The sequence below is a fragment of the Passer domesticus genome, chromosome 1, assembly GCF_036417665.1.
Source record: "Passer domesticus isolate bPasDom1 chromosome 1, bPasDom1.hap1, whole genome shotgun sequence".
In the NCBI taxonomy this organism is placed as follows: domain Eukaryota; kingdom Metazoa; phylum Chordata; class Aves; order Passeriformes; family Passeridae; genus Passer; species Passer domesticus.
In genome coordinates, this window is record NC_087474.1 from 34,350,131 (window position 1) to 34,372,174 (window position 22,044).

The 22,044-nt window shown below is 40.9% G+C and overlaps 1 protein-coding gene across 2 annotated transcripts in view; it reads right to left on the minus strand.

Moving 5' to 3' along the window:
• The window catches only part of COLQ (collagen like tail subunit of asymmetric acetylcholinesterase), a 41,226-nt gene that overhangs the window by 9,364 nt on the left and 9,818 nt on the right, over window positions 1-22,044 (minus strand). For both annotated transcript variants that reach the window (XM_064413514.1, XM_064413510.1), the window contains exons 2-13: window positions 19,309-19,418; window positions 17,305-17,400; window positions 14,423-14,467; window positions 13,630-13,656; window positions 12,160-12,231; window positions 9,719-9,781; window positions 8,800-8,826; window positions 8,134-8,178; window positions 7,378-7,413; window positions 6,423-6,503; window positions 3,135-3,231; window positions 1,372-1,511 (exon numbers count right to left, since the gene is read on the minus strand). In XM_064413514.1, the coding sequence (XP_064269584.1) occupies window positions 1,372-1,511; window positions 3,135-3,231; window positions 6,423-6,503; window positions 7,378-7,413; window positions 8,134-8,178; window positions 8,800-8,826; window positions 9,719-9,781; window positions 12,160-12,231; window positions 13,630-13,656; window positions 14,423-14,467; window positions 17,305-17,400; window positions 19,309-19,418 (839 nt within the window). The remainder of the gene's footprint in view (window positions 1-1,371; window positions 1,512-3,134; window positions 3,232-6,422; window positions 6,504-7,377; window positions 7,414-8,133; window positions 8,179-8,799; window positions 8,827-9,718; window positions 9,782-12,159; window positions 12,232-13,629; window positions 13,657-14,422; window positions 14,468-17,304; window positions 17,401-19,308; window positions 19,419-22,044) is intronic.

Consider the following 22,044-nt stretch of genomic DNA (forward strand, 5'->3'; position numbering starts at 1 on the left):
AAAACAGGGATTGCTGCTCTGGAAGTGCCTCATTTCCAGAGCTAAGACTTGCCTTTTTGCCATCCCACATTCCTGGCAACAAAATGGCACCTGGGGGCTCATAGTGATAGTGTATGGTATTTTAGATATTTACACTCTCATTACTATCTTTTAAGATCTGATAGGAAACTGTGCCTGATGGAGAAGGAGGTAATGAGATCTCTACATTACATTGAGAGCCTTAAAGCTTTTCCTATGAGTTCTCCATGCTGCAAAGTACATGATGGGGGTTTTTTTTTGCACAGAGTGTGGTGTGATATGCACCTTTATTTCAGCATATTCATCTCTCACCATTATGTTTTCAGAAAAACAGGAGGTTTTTTCTAATGCAACGCAGCCAGGGATGAGTGAGCATCTGGCACAGCTGACAAAACTTGAAACACACTCGTGCAAAAGGCTGAGCTCAGTGACCCAGTTTAATGGTGTTGTGAGTGTGTCCCTTCCACACACCGTGACAGCTTTCTGACAGTGTGACAGGTGGGGCTTTAACAAAGCTAATTGCTGCTCATTGGCATTCAGAGACAACCAGACTCCACACCATTTCCACTTGCACGGGTGGAGTGGCTGAGCTGTGCTGGCACACAGCACCAAGGGAGCATCTTCATCGCTGACTAAGTGCTGCACTGCACAGAATAATGAGGCAGGGCCCAGCAGAAGGAGAAGTACATAAACAGTAGTTACAAAGCCCAGAGAAATCAGTGATAAAAAATTACTAGGTCACATTTCACCAATGCCTTGTCCTTTAAAGTATTTTGTCCAATTTGCTCATGAAAGTGCTTTCAAAGGCTGGAGATGGAAATCAGCTATATGATGTATGTGCCTGCAGACTGGAGCCCAGACACCTGATTCTCACAGTTTGTGGAAACTCCTGTTATTGAGGGTCTGTGCTCTGGGAGAAAGTTCTATTGCATATGTGAAATGCTTGATCCCCACATTAAATTCTGAAATCACTGTCTTTAAAAAGCCCCAAGCAAATAAGAAAGGTGTGCTCACTTTACTGACCAATCTGAAATGTATTTTGATTTCATGCAATATAAAGGACAGATCATATATGTACAGTAGTGGATGAAAGAGAGCACCCCTAGGCTTGAAAAATATTTCCAAACATGTGCTACCTTACTGATGTTTTGGAACAGCTGCATCTCAGGACATCAATCACACAAGTTACAACTGAACTCTTTTGCACCTCTGGATCTCAGAGGTTTTAGGTACTAGAAATCACACACTGCCTATATATCTTCCTATTAAACAAAAAGTATTAGTGAGAACAACACCTCTCATAACAAAAGCACTTCAGAACTGCTCACATCCCCTCCCAGAAAACTTGCTTACCGCGGGAACTTTTGGGTAGCTGTGTCCAAACACAGATTGCTCATATGATGGGTTACTCATGTGCTGTGGGGTTCTGCAGAGACATCTCCCTGGAGGCCCTGGAAGTCCTCTTTCTCCCTTTGGTCCTATTGCAAATTGCCCTAGGAAGCAGAATTCCAGGTTGCCTTGTTATCAGGTTTATACACACCACACACACACAGCCTTAGTGGGAAAAGTACCGGTCAGGTGGGTATATGCATTTACCCAAATTTTCAGACAGGCACAGCTCCCACCAATTCCACTGGGAACCAAAGGGAGACAATAATTCTGGTACTTCAGGAGAAAGATGCCAGTTTTTTACCACATTCGTATTATTTCAGATCACCTTCTGAATTTTTCTACCAGATTTACAGAGGAAGAGAGAGACCATTTGCTTAGAATAAATGTCAGCCTGTTTGAAGCTACAGAAATTCAAGAGAGGTTGAACACTCTACAGCACCTACGCACCAAGTTTTGTAGAGTCAGTCTCTATAAGTGCACAACAGATTGGACTTGTGCCTTTGTACAACCAGTTAAGCAATGCTGTTTCACAGGCTTCTTCTATACAGCAAAAACCCAACTAAAAATACAGGAGATTTTTAATGTTTTAATTAAGCATTAATAAAAAACACTGCTTTTTTGACTTTCAAAGTTTGGCAAGGATGCACTGCTCTGCAGATTTAGATTAAGAGCCAATATGGTCATGCTGCAAGCAGTTGCATCATTACAGAAATGTCTTTTAGGATCAGAATTTATATTCTGGAGGAAAAAGATTAATAACCCTGACACATAAACTTTCTGTGGATGAAATAAAGCCTTGAAAAAGTAATCTCAAGGTCCTGGCTGCCTTCCCATCAGCACGGTAAAAATTCTGCCTTCTGAAAGCTTCCAGCTAATTTACTCAAGCAAAGATGCTTCTTAATGGGAGACATGAGATATATGAAGATTCTGAAGCTGTGCCCAGCTTTACAGATGTTCCATTTCCATAGCACCACAAGAAGAGACCTCCTGTCTGCTAATGCAAGCAAGGGAAAGAAAAGAGAAAGCAAAATGTAAGGGGACATTGTGTTTTGTGGGTCATGTATTGTCACATCCATGTTTGGACCCAGAAGCTGATCAGGGTTCATGTGCATGCACAGCTCTGAGAATGCACAATTATGTTATTGCAAGGTTTTTGTCATAATTTCTACAATACACACAATTGCAATGAGAATAGATTTTAAGCACTTAATTATAAAAGGTTTTCTCCACTGCTGTTTTTTTCCCCCAACTCCTATCCCTTTCCATTCCCTTCCCTTCTTTTCTTAATGACACTGTAACTTGAATCTCATCTGTTTTTGCCTGGCAAAGCCACACAGGGTGAACATGTCCTGGCTGATTAGAAATCACAGTTTTTCAGTGTAAGCCAGGATATCTGGCGAGGCAGACCTTTGATGATGGAGATTACCTAGTCTCTCCAAGGCTGCCAGATGGCTTTTCATCGTCCCCATCTACAAAAATCCCTCAGGGACGACATAGGTTTTAGCTTTGGTTTTATCTGAAATATCAGAAGCCATAAAGTAGGTTTTAAAATAATGGACAAGGATGGCATGACCTGCCTCCAGGAGAAATCCTCTCCTTGCCATTGATGGAGAAGCGAACAAAGCCCTGCAGCACTTTGTGCAGAGGGGCCTATGTGTCCCTGATGAGTCAGGAGGGGCTGGGGAGCGGGGACACTCCTGGGGGTCACCTCATTTTTGGCTCACCTAGTCCAGACGGTCCAGGGGGGCCCGGCTGGCCAACAGGGCCAGGCCTACCAGGTGGGCCCATGACACCCGCCGGTCCAATGTCTCCCTTGAGTCCCTGCAAGAGAAGTGACATCCATTTCTTGGCTAAGCTGTCAGTAACAAACAACCTGTCCCGGCCAACACTGGCTTCCCATTTAAGAAAGCCAAGACATTTGCCAGAAGAAACATGAGCTTCATGGACACCACCCCGGGGAACAGGGGCTCTCCTCTCCCATGTGGAGACAGAAAGGTGTGCCCAGGCAGGACTTCTGCTCCCAAATGAGAAGGGTCATAGGGATCTGCCCTGTGAGGAGTCAGGCACCACCCTGCTCTGACTTCAATAATTTGATAGTTTTTCTTTAAGGACAAGTTTTTAACCCCTGTAACTCTCTAGAAGTGAGTGCCACTGAGAAAGAAAGGAGAAAATCACTGAGGAGTTGTGCAGGGCTTCCACAGGGACATTTCGCAGTCTTAGGGTGCAGCCTTTCAGAAGCTCACTGATGACATTGATGCTCACACTATTTTCAGAATGTTTGAGGTGCCTGGATTCCTGTATCTCCTCGGTTTTCACCATGGGTATAGCTAGAATAACAAATCATCACAAGCCAAGCAAGGGCTTGGCCTTACAAGTGCAGCTTAATGTTTAGCAACACCATGCTGAGAAATTATGTCTCTCTGGCGGCAGAAGCAAATGCTGCAAAATTACCTGTGGGAGAGGGGTTTACACACAGTTAACACACAATAGCTAATATTCTCTAAAATCAGCCCTAATTTGCCTCATGGGAGCTTGTTTGTGCAGACATACCCTAAGGCATTTGGAAGTTTCAGCCTAGAACTGTTTGGCACCTTCTCATTTTTTGCACCTGAATTTAATATGGTGACACTTATTAAAAATAACTATATTTGTCTTCCTGCTCATATACTCTCTAAGGCTTGGATTTCTCAGCTTTATATTTCAGAAGTGTATTACATAGCTTAGAGTTTAAATATCTGACTTGATTTTTTTGTAACAGCAAACGCTATTTAGGATAATAAAAAAGATGTGTGCTATGTAAGCTTTCTTTTCATGACAAAGGAGATTTTTTCCTTGAAGATGATGTAATTCCAGGTTAATGTGCATTCAAAATCATATAGTGAATGGTTGCATGTCTAATTTAAGAGTAGCAAAGCATATATATTAATATATGCTGAAATAATTGTTGTTATAGAGTATGTTATATCCCATGGATACATTTGAATGTCGCTTGCACCATTTCAGCAGAGGAAGGCTGATTTTGCCATGGCCTATAAAGAACTAATTGAATATTTGCTTTGTTTAATCCTATTAGGTAAGCTCTGAGCCATAAAAATATTTCAGGATTTATGTGAATGTCAGTGATGCTGATCTCTAATTACTTCTTACACTATGCAACACAGAACTAGCAGACCAGGATTTTGTAGCCCTGAAGAAGACTGTGGGAAATCTCCTTCCCCCACACAACAGCAATTTGACAGAGGCAAGATAGTGCCAGTCAGATGTGTACTGACTGAAAACAAGCTGTTTTCTGTGTCCCCTGCTTGGAGGGATGAATGCTTAATGCCCTCCTGCTTAGCACTGATGGATTAAATAATGATGGCAAGGCTTGATGTTCAATGTTTTTCCTTGTTTATCTTTCACACGTGCCCACAGCATTGGGAGAAGCTTTTCCCGTTGACAATATTTGTGTTCATGCTCTTTCTTTCAAAGTAGCATCACCTAAAGCCCTAAGTCATTCCTGCTTCTCAAGACTGAAACCCTAAACTTGGGTTTGCTTGGGGTCAGTTCCCAAGTTTAAAGCTTTGGGTGCTGTATCTCGGTCAGCTGTGTAAGGCTGTGACTTGTGACTCCCAGCTCCTGGCCACGTTTCAGGAAGAGCCTGTCCCAGAGGCAGGGAGACTTGAAGAAGTCACTGAGCTAATCAAGACATATCTGGAAATGGAAGTGGAAGTGACACCTGCTTAATTTAGCTGCTTTTATCTAGGCATGTCAGCTGGATCAAGAGACAGGAAAGGGCCCCATGCTGGTGGAAACTATCCTCTCAGCTGAACAAACAGCCAGAGAAGTCCAGCACTTGAAGGTGGCAGCCAGACCCACAGAACTTTAAAATGCCACTCCCTTTTTTTTTCAAAGGATTAGAAAAGAAGAAAGGAAATAGCAGGTTCACCAGTTACAGAGAGGGAAAGCCTTTCTCATGCTGAATCAGATTGCTCTCAGGGCACCAGAAAGGGGTTTGTGTACTAGCCTTGGGACTGGAAACACCAATCTAGTGGCAGACTATAGGTCTTTTAGTCACACTGATTGTTGTCTTAAATTATGATATGATCATGTTACCATTTTTTTATTAAGCAACCGTGTAAGATGACAAAATATCTAAAGGTCAAATAAGGAGTGCACGGTGTTCAAGCTGATCTGCAGGCAGAGCATCTTCTCTTGTCTTATGCTATGGAAAGATATTCCACAGTACACAGCCAGGACAGATGAACAGGGTTTACAAAAAAAAAAAAAAAAAAAAGCAAACTCAAAACCAGCAAAGAGCACACACCAACCTTTAAAACCTGACAAATCTAGGACAAAAAACATATTTCTTGTGGGTCATCTAGGAGACTTACATTACTCATACCTCCCTTACTTGGGGATCTATTACTTCCTTCCTAACACCCAACCCTTTTTTTTTCCCCCCACATTGGCTACTTTGTCACTTCAGATATTACCTGCTCTCATCAGGGTATCAATGAAGCAGGGATGTGCCTCTCCTTGCCATGCTGGGCATAACAAGACTGCAAATAAACTAATTCCAGCTGAGCCCCTACCACTGAAATGCTGTATTGGTGGAATCAGTATCCAATTTACACACAATTCTTTACAATTCACCTGGAACTCTGAAAATATAGCTCTGCTAGCATAATTTTGAGCTCTCTAGCTGTCAGGTGGAGCTGGGATCATAGCTCTGTGCTGCTTTGGATTCAAAGGAAGCCTTCAAGCTCTGATGGAATTGTATTCAATGAGTTCATTACAATCCAGGATAAAACCAACTTTTCCTATGTTGCCTGGGCAGGGAGCTGAATGCTGCAGACAAGGCTCCAGCCCTAAATCTGAGGCTTTAACTCCTGTGTAGCCTGTGCATGCCTGTGAGGCATTCTAGGGCTTCTCTCCCCTCCCTGTGCAACACAGTGCATGGTACAAGAGCTTCCACCACCCAGTCACACAGATGCCACGAGTCACAGGAAGAGGAAACACCGTGGTCCTACTTGTTTGCCTCGTTTTCCAGGTCTTCCTATAGGTCCTCTGTGTCCTGGTACTCCAGACTGTCCCTTGGGGCCCATCTCTCCCTTGGTGGTTGCAGAGGGAAGGAAGAAGGAGGTAAGCACATGGTTTTACCTGCCTCGAGCAAGACAGCAGATGCACATGGTTTTCATTCACATGATTCCTCTAGATAATGCTGGCACCGTTTCTTTCTTAGAAATCCAAAATTATAATAAAATCTTTTAAAACAAACATAAAGTAAAAAGAAGCTCATACAATTTACCCACATACCCCTGAAAAATCCTTTGCTGGAAGAGGCCACATGAGATCAGAAACACACTTAGAGACTTGGAGAGGTCGAGGCTGGGAAAGCTCTCTGACCCCTTTGCAATGTCTTGCTTTGCTGTTAAGATGCACGTGTGAGAAAATACCTAGGGAAAGGAAGGTGAATTCACCATCTTCTAATCTCTCTAGAAACAACTATTTTCTAATTTCAGACACATGGTTTGGTTATGTACTAAAATTATCCACCTTTAGGTTTTCCATAAGTCAGCACCTGAATTTTGATTGCTTTTCAATCTCTACAGAATAATGATGACTTAAGAACTGATCAGGGTTATCACTGCTATATACAGTAGTGCCATTTTGTTTCATAGTATCAAGAAGGAGATATTTACTAGTTTCAAGCAAATAAAACCTTAGCAATTAGGGCAGTTAAATAGGAGAAAAAATATAACTAAAGAAATAATCTGGGGGGAAAAGCGAAACAGCACCAAAGAGCTAAATCTGAGTTTTCTCTTAAGCTAAAAAGCCTAAAGAATTTGACCAAGTCCAGGCAGTGCTGGTTACTGAGTCAAGCAAGACCTTCAATGTCTTATGCCATCCAGAAAGTCTCTGAATCCACTCATTGAGCCTGTCTCAGCATTTACCACAAATACCCAATATATCATGCCCACTTACTTTTTGTCCCAGCATTCCAGGGAAGCCTATTTCTCCCTACAAAGTCAAAGGAGAAAAATAATCAGAAAATGTGCAGTGATCTTTGACAAAGCAGCACACTTCCTTGGAAGGAAAAAAACAAGTGCCATGTGTGGCTATCAGTTAAAAATGCCTGCAGTGACTCAGCACTGCAGGTAATGCAGTAGGTGGAGATTTATAAGCAAAACTTTACTATAAAGCTCCTTGCATGGTGTCATTACTCCCGTGTCTGATCCTCTGCTGCCAGTTTCTGCTTCAAAATCATCCTGATTGTTCTCTTGTCTACAGGCAGCTCTGCTGCCTGGACAAGTCCCAAAGCCTGCCTGGGGATGGCATTTCTCCATTTACACCAAAAGTAGTTTATTTGTCCTTTCTTAGTCCAAAGAACCCCCAAGCCACGAATCTCTCCCCCTCTTCCTCTTCCAGTATTATCACATGACCAGCTGAAAGCATTTTGGGAAGCTGCCGTGGTTCTGGGCTGCACAGCCCAGGAGGGGCTGGGGTGACCTCCAGGGGAATCTCCTGTGACTCACCAACCCCTGGATCGGGCTGGGGGCACAGGGACACGGAGCTGCCCACTGCCCTCCCAGCAGGTGGGACCACTGCTTTCCCTCACCACTCCTGCCCTCCCTGGAAGATGCTTTCAGGCTCCTTTCCTCCATGCCCCTTCTGTTTTTCCCTGCCAGAACACATTGATCCTCAGATGCACATTCACAGCCATCTGGAAAAGAGAATTACCGGGTCTCCTTTGACTCCTTTGTCGCCTCTGTCACCTCTGGATCCCTGAAGAGAGATAACAGTAGAACAACAGCCTAATTACTACCATTTCATGATGAAGCAAAAAATATTTTTCCTATACAATGCACTATTGAAGTCAACAGAATACAGTAATATCTTCAGAGCGAGGGATATGCTTCATTACTGATATCATAACAGAATTAATGCTAAGGACTGTAGGAAAAGGGACTAATTCTCCCCAGATAATTACTTTAAATATATGCTTTCCTGGACATAATGTTTTTTAATTTAATTTTTTTTCCCAGTTGGCTTCTTTCCCCAGTTCACTTCGCACTGTAAGATCCTAGAGCACAGAGTGTCCCAGTGCCAAAGCATGTGTCACCTAACTAAACCAGACCAGCAATTAAGGATTGTTTTACCAATGCTGCATATGGGGAACCTGTAGTGAGTTTCACTGCAGCAATTTGTTCATGAGGATACAGGGTGTAAAACTCACTTCTTCAGCACCCCTGCCCAAGCCACAAGACTGTGCTCCTTCTCAATACAAGTTTTCATTTCTCAGTGGGACTTTTAGACTTCATCAAAATTCAACCTCATTTCTACAGCTGCATTTTTTTAACATGTTTCCAAATATTAAATTATACATTATGCTGTTGTCATACTGACCTTTTCTCCTCTAGTTCCAGGAAAACCCTAAAGGGAATGATAGATATTTTAATGCTTCTCGCTTTCAAGATCACCCAAGAAGCCGGACTTTCAAACTTTGAAGTGAAGAAAAAGAATGAAGCACAAATAATTAATTGCATCAACACATAAAGGCAAATGAATATTTACAGCTCCTAAAATAGCACTGAAACAGAATTGTGAAATGTGAATTAAAGGCAAGACAACTCAGCCCAAAAGCCATTATGAAAAAGCCAGGTAAAGCCAGCAGCTTTGATTATGCTTTGAAATTGAAACAAGTGAAATAAATTGTGACTGAAGGTAAATAAAGCATTAGATGACACAATTAATAATCTAAAATATTTTTTTATGTTTTGTTTGGTTTTTTTTTTTTTCCCTCATGGAACCTACTTAAGTTATACTTAAGTAATCTAGTGTGATCATTAACATAAAACTGTTTCTCTTTAAGAAACATAGAATAAACAAAGGTGTTCAATTTTTCTTTTCAATCTTCTATTTGAATAAACTAACTATGTAATTTATTTCAACTGCCAGTAATATGCCTAGTTCTAGTAGGGGACCAAAATGATCTTCACAGTCTTATGAGGTGGGTGGAAAGCATTGCAGACAAGATTTAATGCTGCAGATATGCTTAAGAACTCCATTTTCCAGTGGGATACAATTATATCTGAGCTTGCTTTTAAAATAAATTACAAACATTTATACCAAAGCATTTTTATGAAAAGCCAAAAACACAGCCAAGCTCAAACAGACAACATAACCTTTCTTGATGTAAAACATATTTTTTATCTGTATTAGACACATATATCTTGATAATTGCTTTCCAGAAAATTCATGAGGGAAGCAGCTGTCAGCAGAGCGTTAGAAACCAATGTCTGAAAATGCAGTTTGGTTAACAAACCTTGGAGCCCATTGGTCCTCTTGTACCTGGCAATCCCATCACACCCAACTCTCCCTTTTCACCCTAAAGGGTTCAATAAAGAGAGTTATTGAATGAGGCTCTCCAATGAGGTCATATTTGAATGTCTGACAGTTCAGTGGTTCAGGTTTTATGTCAAATAGTTAAGCCTGACCTTGGTGTAGCATTGTGGGCAGGGGTTTATATTGCAATTGTATTCTGCCTGAGCCCTCACATGTTATCTTACTCTTCTGTTTGAATTTTCTTGTGTGGGTAACTTTTGCTTCAGTTTCCCCAGCTGTTATTAAAGGACATGCAAGCAAAGCACCATCAGCAGTGCATCCTTTTCTGCATGAAGGTGCATTGTCTCTACCAGCATCACCTCCACTGAGCTGCAGAAAAGAAAGGCATTTTCCTGCATGCCTCACAGCTTGTGGGAGCATAGTGACTGCTTTTATTGTAGTTCTGAGGCACCATGTGCTGAACAGTCATTTGGAGCCAGTAAAGTATGAAAAAGTTTTACAACCACTTCTCTGTCTGCCATCAACTAATTATATCTAGCATGAAATAGAGGGTAGACCTCCAGAAATGCAGCAGTGCTACCAGCAGAACACATTTGGCTCTTACTCTCCTTTGGCCTTCACTGTCCTCTCCAGAAATGGAGAGGATTTTCCCGTTGGCTGCTGCCCCTGCAGAAGTTCAGACAAGACTTGAAGGAATGAAGTAGGAGAAATAGGGACTGAAGTTAGGCTGTGTCAAAGTAAGAGAAGTCAAGAAGAATCAGCTGAAGAAATGGCAAATATCCACAGAGGTAGATATGAGTTTAAAAACCTGAAACAGCAGCTTACTGGAGATTTACAGCAAGATGGGGGTGCATCAAATATCTATGGTGAGGAAGAATATTGTAAATTTGTGAAGATCAGAGATGGGGAGAAAGAAAGACATGGCCAAATGAAATAACCACAGAGATCTTCTGCACTGTATTCAACTGGAGCCTTCACTGACAGGCAGGAAAATGAAATTTATGAAGACCAGAAGAAATGAAACTGTGAACCTACCTAAAGAACAGGGGAGACATATATCAGAAGAGACCATGAAAGCAGAAGAATCATCATCAAACATCAAGAAGGACTTGCAGTTAAAGTGCAGGAAAAAATATTAAGTAATATTTTTTCTGAATATGAGGGATGTTTCTAGGAGTATGATGAAAAAGCACAGGAATAGACTAATTTGGACTAATGAAACAAAGGAGATTAATCAAAATTAGGAAGACTACATAAATAAAACTAATGCCTATACAAGAAGACTGAGTGTATGAGTTTTCTGTCTGCTTTCCTCTCTTTCTTCACTAAGACTATGAAGGAAGGAGTTGATTGACTTTTCCTCTCCCCTCTCTGCTCCTGCTGTGGGAAATCATAGCACACAATGTGTTTGTGAAGGGAACCATTTCCCATCTCACAGTTCAAAGTGAACATTGATTTCTTTTAAGTACATACTCTCTTGCTGCTTGCCTACATTCCCATACACTATAATATGATGTTCTTCATTTAACATGGCTGGAAAGATCTTGAAAGTCTGCTTCCCAGATGTGGCTTAAATTCCCAAGTCACCTCCTACTATTCTTGCAGTATCAAGAGCTAATGCACCACATCCTCTGAGGTGGGCGCATCAACCTTCATAGACCAAATGAAGAGTCAAAGATTTACCAGAAAAAGCAGCTTCGAACTAGACATTGTTTGCAGTCCATTAGCCTAATGCATCCTGGATTGAAGAAAAGCAAGTTGTCTCAAAAGCCCCTGTAGAAGCTCCATAAACCACAGCTCCTATGAAGAGCTGTTATACTTTTTGCATAAGTCCTTTGCATAGCTAAAGGACTGTCCTGAAGTTTTTTTTATGACAAATGCAGGTGAAGCAGCCACTTTGCATAACAAAGAACATCCTGTCATCCTTCTGCTGTTGGTTAATAAAAATAACAGGAATTAATGTTTGTTTGTATGGGAATGAACTTCAAAGATGTGATTAGCCATTCTCATGATTTGTTAACTCTTTCCTTGATATCAGTCTGGTATTTTCCCTCTGGTCACAAGCTCACAGTACATCTTCAGGCAAAGGGATCCTCCTCAAGAATAGTCATAATGATGGCAATCAATTTAGGAACACTGATTTGTGTGATTGTGAGACATCAGCGAGTCTTCACTGTAATAATTTGCAGTTTCTCTTTGACATGTTTAATGTAAGGAGTGCTACAGGGTTTGGACTGAAGGTGTAGTAACCTAACCCTAGACTCTGCAGAGCAGTGCAAGAAAGGGAACTAGCACAGAGTGTCCTTGCACAGCTACAGCTTCCCAGCCTACTGCAAGTAGCTGTTTAGAGATTTCCCAAGACAGCTCTTCTGTTCAGATTGTGATGTTGAGCAGTTTGTTCCATGTGCATTTTAGGCTTACCTTCTGTCCCACAGGCCCAGGCCATCCCACTGGTCCTGGCATCCCAGGGACGCCCGGGGGACCTGGTCTGCCCTTGAACGGAAAACATTGGTTACAATGGTTCATAAAAACACCATTCCTACACAGGTCACTGCTGCAGACAGGGGATGAAAAGACCTGAGTGTACTTAGATCCATACAAACTCAGTTTATGTTGAGAGCAGAACCAAATCTTTAACTAACTCTTCCTGTTACTATGGTCCTTATTCTGAACATTCCTACATTGCTAACTATAATTGCTCTTTATTAACTACTGTATGACCAGCAATAACGACATATGTACATGCAGTTATTTATCTGTTTTAATTGCTGCTTGTAAATCACTCTTTGAATATCTCCTAAAATGCTGCAGATCAGTGCTCTTCCACTGCATTCATTGCTTGACAATATGATCTCAGAAATATCATCATGACATTCAGGGCCAAGAGTGAGCTCTCATGGGCCAGACAGCTTTTAACAAGAGTTGTACAGTTTTCTTTCCAACCTGAGTGACTTCTCTTTCAGAACTTTTCAGTATTTCTTGGAAGAGTAAGTGTTGATGTACTGTGTTTAAAGTTTAGCACGTTTTTGTAGGTTGGTGTATTACTCTCTTGAAGACGACATTGCTGTTTTGAACACTTGATTTATATTAAAAATATTTTTGTTTACTGTAGGGCATTTGAAAATAGATTAAAGAAAATTACCTCTTCTGTTTATATGTTTTATATTTATTTGAATTACTGATTGGTAACTGGTGTCAAAATCCTTGGTATATTATTAGAAAGGTGTCAAAATCCTTGGTATATTATTAGAAGGGTACTTCTTTTCCTAGTTAGTGACCACCCCCTGCATATCTCTGATTTCATCCTGCATTTCTGTCTTCTTTAAAGTTAATTACATTAAATGGATGTACTTAGTGACTGAGATAACATATTCTGTTTCATCACATGTAGGGGCACATATTTTTGACAATATATAACGGCTCATATGTCCCCAAGCACAGGATTGTAGTCAGCATATTGCATTGGTGCCAGAGCTCTGGAAGGGTAATCATTAATGGTTGTTCCTCCTTCAGGGGTATCTGGCTGAGCCTTGTTTAGACTTTGGATGAGTAAAACATTTGATTTTGCTTTGGGTTTTTTTTGGTAAATCTTTTATAATAACTCACATAATCTGCTTCCCATTGTCCACACAGACACTTCAGGTAATGTTCCACTCATTGGCTTCTCTCTGTGCTTTTACTCAGGGAATTTGTCAAATTCAAGCCAGCTGGGGCAGCTCTCCAGCCCTGCAGCCAGAGATCCCTGCCATCCACTCTGGGTACTAGTGAGAGAAGCACTAATAGGCTAAACTCCAACATTAGCTAAATTTTATTGAAGTGTTGTCTGGATCCCTCTCTGACAGCTGCTATTAAATATTGGATGGGTTTCTGGGACAGCACCTTTATTCATACCTTTCTTCCAGGCCTGCCAATCTCCCCCTGCCAGAGAAAGGAATATGTCAGTCTTGCAGTCACCACATGAAGCACAGTGGCTCTCAAGTCAATGCATCAATACATTTCTATTAAAACAAACAAACAAACAAACATGCAAAGCTACAATCCCTTCCCAAAAAAAACCCCAAACACCACCAAACAAAACACTGTGAATATCTTCATGCTCAAAACTGTGCTTAGAAAGGTACAATGAGAAGAATTACTGTATCAGAGCTCCTTGGTCTTTCCTGTGTTCTCAGCACTAAATCTACAGCCAACTCCTTGTATAACAAATCACACAATTAGCTGCTCAGCTTCAGCTATAAGGCTCTGTGGCATCATTATGGAACAATTCTTTGCACAGCTGAAAACATAACATATAGGCCAGCTTTAATAACTGAGCTGTTCCATACAATTCACACTGCATGGGTGAGCTCTGCCCCTCATGCTCTCCAGGAGGGACAGGGAGCTCAAAGGCCTTTGGGTCAGTGAAATTGCTGAGTTTTGCACCTGAGATGCTTTCTCAAAGCATGCCCTAAACATAGGTCACAAAAGAAGAACATAGATCACTTCAAAACTGAAAATGAACACAGAAAGACTAAGTTTAAAATTATAGCTTCAAGCCAATTCACAGCTTTACGTTCAAATTAAAGCTAAACCTTCCATTCATAAGGCCCACCATTCACCAAAGAGACAAAGAAAAACGTGAACATCCTCCCCTGCTTCTTTGCTCCTCAAAACCACCTCAAACTCCATGAAAACAGACACTTACCTTCTCCCCTTTTGGTCCCATTATACCAGGAATTCCTTGTGGACCCTAGGGAGGAACATGGACACTATTATTAAACTGCATTAGTGAGGTGCTTGTGTTCCATCAGCCCTAGACCCTGTATGTGTCTCCTGGGACCTGAGGTGTTGGGTGCTGTGCTCGAATGTGGCCTCCAGGTCTGTGCCACTGCTGAACAGCAGGATGGAGAATTGGACTGACATGGGAATGGGAAGGGCAGGGGAATCTCATAAATGAGGAAAACAGGCAAGAAAAACAAGTCTGGGGCAAGTGAAAGGTGAGAAGCTATCAGAGTCCTGAAGAATTAGCAACCAGGACATGGAGACACCACATCAACTGGCAAAAGAGGTCAGCCCAAGGGGTGGTAATGGAAGTAGCATAAAACATGTGGGATGGGCTCTGCAGGATGGGATGGACATTGGGATTGCACCATTTCTGAATTCTGAAAATATTTCTCTCTGTCAAACAAGGCTGATTCTCCTTTCAGGAGACTTCTTAATCCAGGGAAACCTTGAACACCTTTCTCAGAAAAAAAAAATACCAGAAAAAAGATTTGTTTCTAGAAGGCTTTAGTTCACAGATCACTTTTTACTTTTACATGACTAAGGAAGATAATCTCATGAGCCTGCATCAGAGACGCATTAGATTCACTGTAAAAATCACTCACTCCAGGTTGGGATCCTGCCCATCTTATGTTGTCCAAAATGTGATCAAATTGTACATGAATGGGAGCAAAATCTAGCCTCAGACACAAATTACTCCAACTACTTTAGTCAGCAGAGTTATTTTAGGTTTTCAGTAGTGAAAATCAATGTACCCTATTAGAGTCAGAACCAAATTTAATCTTATTTATTTATTTATTTTATTTTTACATTAGGATACACATGGGAGGAATTACACTCAAAGTTATACTTTTACAAATCTAATTCTCCTTCTTATGAAAATTTATTAAAATTCAGCTGTGAGTCAACAGTATGAGCTTTTGCAACTCATCTGAAAGCCCTGCAAGCAACAGAAGAATTCAGAAGTAATTACTAGATGTCTCTGTAATGGTAGTATTTCTTTGCAGGCGGCCATTGTCACAAAAGAATTTCCCAAAAGACTGCTGGTTCTAACATTGTCTCTGTACAAGGCACTGTCCTGTAATTTGTAATTAAAAATTCCAAAGCCATGTTATACCCATCCTACTGTCTGCTGTTATGATAAAACCTGCCAGCTTGCTCTATTTAAAAATGTTCTTGGAGGCATCATAGGTCATTTGGTAGCAAGATTAGTATTATTTATAGCAATGGACTTTGTAGAACAATAGAATTAAAATTACTTTTATGCAATTTAAGTCAGAGAGACTGTCTGGAGGATTGTTGTTTGTTTTTTTTAAGACAACCTAGCAAAACTGAAATAACAAGTGTATTTTCATGTGAACAGCAACTCTGGATCATGGCCAATCACACTGCAAGGCTGTTTCATGATGAAGAGAAGACTTTCCTCAAGACAGAACTAGGCAAACACTAGGCATCACTTCTGACCACACTTTTCCAGTCTCATGAACTAAATAAATCTTCTTCACCCTGCATCTCAGCAAAGACAAAATGGAAAAAAAATAAAGACAAAGTTCATGGGGAGTTGGAACTAGATGATCTCTTCCAACCCAAACCATTCTATGATTCTATAAAAAGACTTTGTGGGTTTCACCTTGAAACTGCTAGACTCTCCAATTATCTTCTGAAGTACTGACTTATAAATAATTAAAGCTAAGCTTTTTTTCCTTTATTTGATGTGTTGTCCATACTTTTTAAATGGTGTTTGGGTGCTTGTTACCTTCTCAGGCTGCCAAAGCCTCAGTCACAACTTTGCTGAGCACAGGCCCTGAGCTGAGTCTTGGCTGTATGGCAATCTACTGGCACCCAGGGGGCTTGAGGAAGATCATTGTCCCCAGGCACCAGGCACAGCACATGGATTGGGACTGCCTGTGCCCCGGCAGGAACTGCCAGTGCCTCTCCACAAAAACTCTCCATTTTCTTTGGAGGGAGCTGGAATGGAAAGGCAAATGGATAATCCTCTCAGCAATAAAGAGATGTTCATAAAAAACTTCCCTCTAGATGTGATTCATCTCCTCCTCAGAAGAAGGCCAGGTTGGATGGGGCTTTGAGCAACGTGGTAGAGTTGTATTGCCTCTGTTCATTGTAGGGAGGTTGTACTTGTTGACCTTTAAAGGTCCTTTCCAACTCAAACTGTTATGTGACTCTAAGATTTCTGACCTTCCTCTGAAGATTTCTGAAAGAATAAATTGTAGAAAATGAAGTATGAGGTCAAAAAGACCGGTCTGAGGTTGTCCAGCAAGTCAGAGGCAGAAATGTTGAGGTCAAGCTAGGTGACCCTGCACCTCCTGAATCACACCCCACTGCCCTGCTAAGCCCCTCCTTGGCCTGGGTTTTACTGTAGATGTTTGCCTTCTCAGGGATGTATTCTGCTAACATCCCAATCTATTTTATGCCTTGTGCATCCACTTCACAGGCTCTTGTCCTCACAAAAAAAAAAGAGAACAGAGTCTAAAGCAAAGAAAAAACTGACAAGAAGCATCTGAAGGAAGTGATGACATATCTGTGATTTTTTTATGGGTGCTATCCACTGTAAAACTCCACAAAAATGGAGGGTGAACTTGAAACAGAATGAAGTGTGTAAGGCAGGGATGAGAACATAGGGTAAAAAGCCTACATGATTTATGCAAAGTCATATCAAAATGAAATTTAGCCAGAGCTTGGCATGCCTATTGGGTGGTATAAAGCGGTTTTCTGTGTTTCACAGCTTTGTAAGACTTTGGAGCATGTGAGAGAATGATGTGGTTTCATCACACATGCCTCACTCACCTGGGGGCCAGGAGGCCCTTGAAAGCAGTGCAATTCAGGCAGAGAGGAAGCCTGTATTATCTGGAGCTCATGACACAGCTCTTCCATATCCAGCTTCTATGAAACATCAAACATATGAGTGAACATGCAGCCACATGTAGCCTGTTGGAGAAATGCATAAAATTCCAGCCACCGTACAGTACAGCCTCAAAAGAGTTTATCTGCTCCCTTTGGGAGACGTCTGGGGCTTGTCACAAGGTTATCTTCATGGATGCTTGCACATTAGCACTTCAGCATAGCCTCCTGCCCCATGCTTCCTTCTCCTCTTCCTCTCACAGAGGCACATCACAGCTGGGCTGCCCCTGGCCTATTCTTAGACCTGACCCTGCTGTCTCTGTCCCACTTTGCCAGCAGCATCTCCTTTCCAGGAATAGCATCTTTGCTCTAAAAATAGAGACTTCACCCAGGGAGGGCACAGGCAGTGTGAACTTCCCTCCAGAAGGTACCAGCCTGGAGGCATTCATTCACTGCAGATCAGAGCCAGTGCCTTAAATGATCAATGAATGTCTGATCTTCTGACTTGACCATTAAGTTTTCATGAGTGAAATGGCTTATTTATGTCGTGTTAGAAAGGTGATCTCCCCTGGAAACACAGATGAGCACTGAGCCAGAAACACTGGGCTGAAACAACTGATGTTCAGCTTCCAAGAGGAAGGCCATTTTCCACTAAAGCTCTGACTACAGGCTCCAAAGAACAAACTGCTCATGGTTTAATTCACATGGTTCCCACCCTGCGTGTAACTGCTTATTTTCATGTCATGTTTCTATGGGGAGATGGTGTGAAGGGTGATTTTAGGCTCAGATTACTCTCTAAGCTGCTTGAAGGAATCTCAGAGACCCTGGTCCCAGTCTCATTCTTACTGAATGAGTACACAACATTCCTAAAGAGATCCTGTCTTTGGATCTCCTTTCTGAGGAAATCAAGGCACAGGCAGGGGAGGTGACGAGGAAGGACAAGTTCTTCCTTGGAGAGGACAAGGAGAGAACAGCACCCTGAGTTCAGTCCTGATCAATCAGAAGGCAATGGAGGATTTCACACCATACTTCTTCTTGGTTACTTCTTGCCTGATATCTTACTAATCATTATTTACTATTATTATGATTTATATTATTTACTATTGATATTATTTATATTATTATTTATTCACATTATTATTTACATTTATTACTACATTATTATTTACATTATTGATACCATTGATATTATTTACATTATTTACTATTTAATAATCATTTATTTAGAACACTAGCAGTAATTGCAATGTTTGTATATGGTAAATGAATATTAAAATTAAGGAACAGGAATTACTGAGTAGGTAGAAAAATTCTTTATGCTGGGATGGAGGATATGTTGTAGTTAGCAGAACCTGCAGTAAGAGTACTTGGGCAAATTGCTATGTCATATTCCCATTGTGTGCTGCCCATGCTTATGTCACCATATGTGTATGGACATTTATCACACATGGAGTGAAAACTGATACCAGCATCACAAATACTTATGTGTTTCTCCAAAATGAAATGGTGGGGGGTAGATTCCACAGGAGGATTTCAGGACCTTCATTTCACCTACTAGGTAAGGAAAATGTGATGCAGAACAGGACATATACATATACCAAGAAATCATTGTGCAGGATGGAAAATTGCCTTTCTGTCCTTACTGGTTTACTGCATTGCCATTTCCTCTGGTTCAGGATTGCCTCACTCTAAGAAGGTTTCAATATATAGTAAGGAAAAGATTTAAAGTTAATTGAATTAACTGCAGGAACAAATCCAGCCTCATTTCATTCCTTGATCCATTTGATATTTACTTCAAGCCCCAGTCTGGGATGCTGCGTGATTGTCCTCACAGAGCCATATCAGCACAGCCAGGCAGGTTTGCTGACTGACACCATGCAGCAGTGCTCGAGAGGATGCTTCACTCTTTGTCATTCAAACTCATGTACAAGAAGTAAAAGCCACACTTACAGTGCTCCAGCTGTGCCTGAAGTACGGTGGTGGGAACAGGGGCGGTGGAGGAGGGCCAAGGAGGCAGCACGCTCTGCAGTGCTGCTTCTTCTGTTCCAAACAAGGGAGATCTGTTCAATACAAACACTCATCTGTGGTCTTGAACAGCACAATAATTTCTTACCGAATAAGAGAAGTTGCCATTTCAGTGTTGTCCTACATCCTGTATGCATTGACTACAATGCTGTAATCCAAGCAGGGATTTAAGAAACCTGGTGGACCCTTAAGTCTCTTAAGTTCCTTTTTGTGCCAAAAGCTATGGAGAGTTCTAACCTCTAAATGTGGCTCTGGCACAGGCAGAATCTCAAAAATTCCAGATTGGTCACATCAGAAAATGAATCAAGCATTTATTGTTTTCTCTACCCTCTGTTCCAAAAGTCTGTTACAAATAGCATCTTCTGGTCCCTGTTGCAGCCCACTTGCCACCAGGAAAGCACTCAGTGCTGTTGGCCATCACCTTCCCTGTGAACTGAATCACTTTAGGCACTTCTGTGCTAAGTGGGAAGTGCAAAGCTGTTCCACAACACATTGACTTGTATTTCCCCTGGAACTGCAACCAGGTTGCTGTATTTCTGATTTGTGCATCATCCCTAAGAGTAAATACCCCACAACCCAAACTTAGTTGACAGCTTTGTCACAGTCTGACTGGTAAGACAGGACCTCACCTGTGTTTGGCAGTGTATTTAATGTTTTCTGAGAGGTAAACTTCCACCAAAATATAAGAAGCTGTGACCAAAATTCACAAAGGAGGTTGCATTATGGTGCATTTATACACTGTATTTTTTCCACCAGAATCTAATTTACTTCTTGGGAAATACATCTCTGATCAGAGTGAGAGCTTTCTTCAAAGGTTTTTGCAAGGATAGCAAATATTTATTTATGCCTGTTGGTTTCTTCCTCTGGCTAGTGGCAGCTGGAATGGGTGTCTGTGAATTGAAGGGTGGCAGGGAGCCAAGAAGAAAAGCCTATGGTGAAGTATCTGGTATTAATAGAAAATCTCTAAATTAAGTTTCTGGGAAGACAAACCTGATGAAATTGCTAGATTTGAGTGCAAATCAATTGCAGGCTGGATATTAGTCACATCTCAAGGTAAGGGAAGAACAGAGTTACTTCTAGATTTTCAAATGTCTCAGAAAATGTATTACCTCAGTTCCATCCTGTGCTAATGGGGGTGGCATTTTCTCAGTCCTGATGCACAGAAAAGAGCTGCTCAGAGGAGGGATTCAGCAGTATTCAGGGGTAGTTTTAGTTCATGTCATCCAGATATTTTTTTCTCTATTAAAACATTATTTGTGATCATATCTTTGGGACCTGAGTAAATTGAATTCTGGAAGGGTCCATAATGAAGACTCTTTCTCAGCTTTTCCTCACAAGTTTGAAACTCAGTCAAAAACTTCAGTTTAAGAGAAAGGCAGAAGATTTATTAAAAAAATAGGTATATTGTTTAATTTAAAGCTTTAAATATGTACTGAAAATGCCAATGTCCTTTAAAAAGTAACAGAGATTTGAGTCACCTGTCTCCAGCACTTACATGAAATAAAATACCAAGATATGAAGAGTTGAGTTTTATATTGGCTTAACCAGAATTCAGTCACTCTTATGCAGCTGTAAACAATTTTTTAAAATTTTTAACACGCGGCTTCTGTGGTTGTCTGCATATCAGGATTGAATTTGAACATATTACATTAGGACAAAATAGTGCAGTATTAAAGTAATGGACAGCTTGTAATTTAACAGGGTATAAAGTGTGATTATTACTTTATTTTAGGCAACATTCCAATATAATCTTTCTTAGTATCACCTCATTTCATGGTCTAGTTAAAATTTCAGTAGGATTATTATCGTTCAGCAAGAATAAGAATATCAAAACTAACCTGATGTGGCTTAGGTGCTAAGAGATCTCTACCAGGAACCCTTTTTCTGCAGGAAAAAGGTTTACACTACTGCAGTTGTACTGATACTTTAAAAAATAAAGAAGTGTTGGTCTTTAAATATTTTGCAAATACAAGATTAAATAGAGATGTACAGCTATAGTTTTAATATGATACTTATCACATCCCCATGAGTAAACTCCAGTCCTGGGTTATAAAATATGAGTATTCTCCTTTTTAGAAGGAAAGCCTGAAAATCTGTGGAACAGCTTTATTATGAAAAACACTATTCCTAAGTAAGATGGTAAAAAACACCCACCTGATTTCAGTCTTCATGCTACTGTAACACAAGTTAGGTTGAAGCCCACTCAGGGTTTGCTGGTATGAGCAGTGACAGCATGTACTGATCTCAATGAGGAAACAAGCAAAATCTAACTACCATAACAGTAATAGATACTATTACTATAGATATTATTAGACACCATTACTAATAGATGCTATTCCTATAGATAGATACTGAATTCTAATAGACACTATTATTATATACCAAGTAATTTTATACCATTAATAGTAAAAGTATTGCTCTATAGGACAGATATCAATTATGTAATGACTTGGGTAGTTAATATTTCAGGGGCTCCATCAGTAACCCTGGCTATGCTCTGCAAGGTGCATTTGTCAAGCAAATATTTAAGAAAAGACTGATTCTAGACCCAAGAACCTTCCCCACTCAGGTATGACAGGTGATGTGACAGCAGAAGGAGCAACAAAACAATGATTCACAAAGGGACTGCAGGTAGGACTGCTGCAATCTGATCTTCCAGTA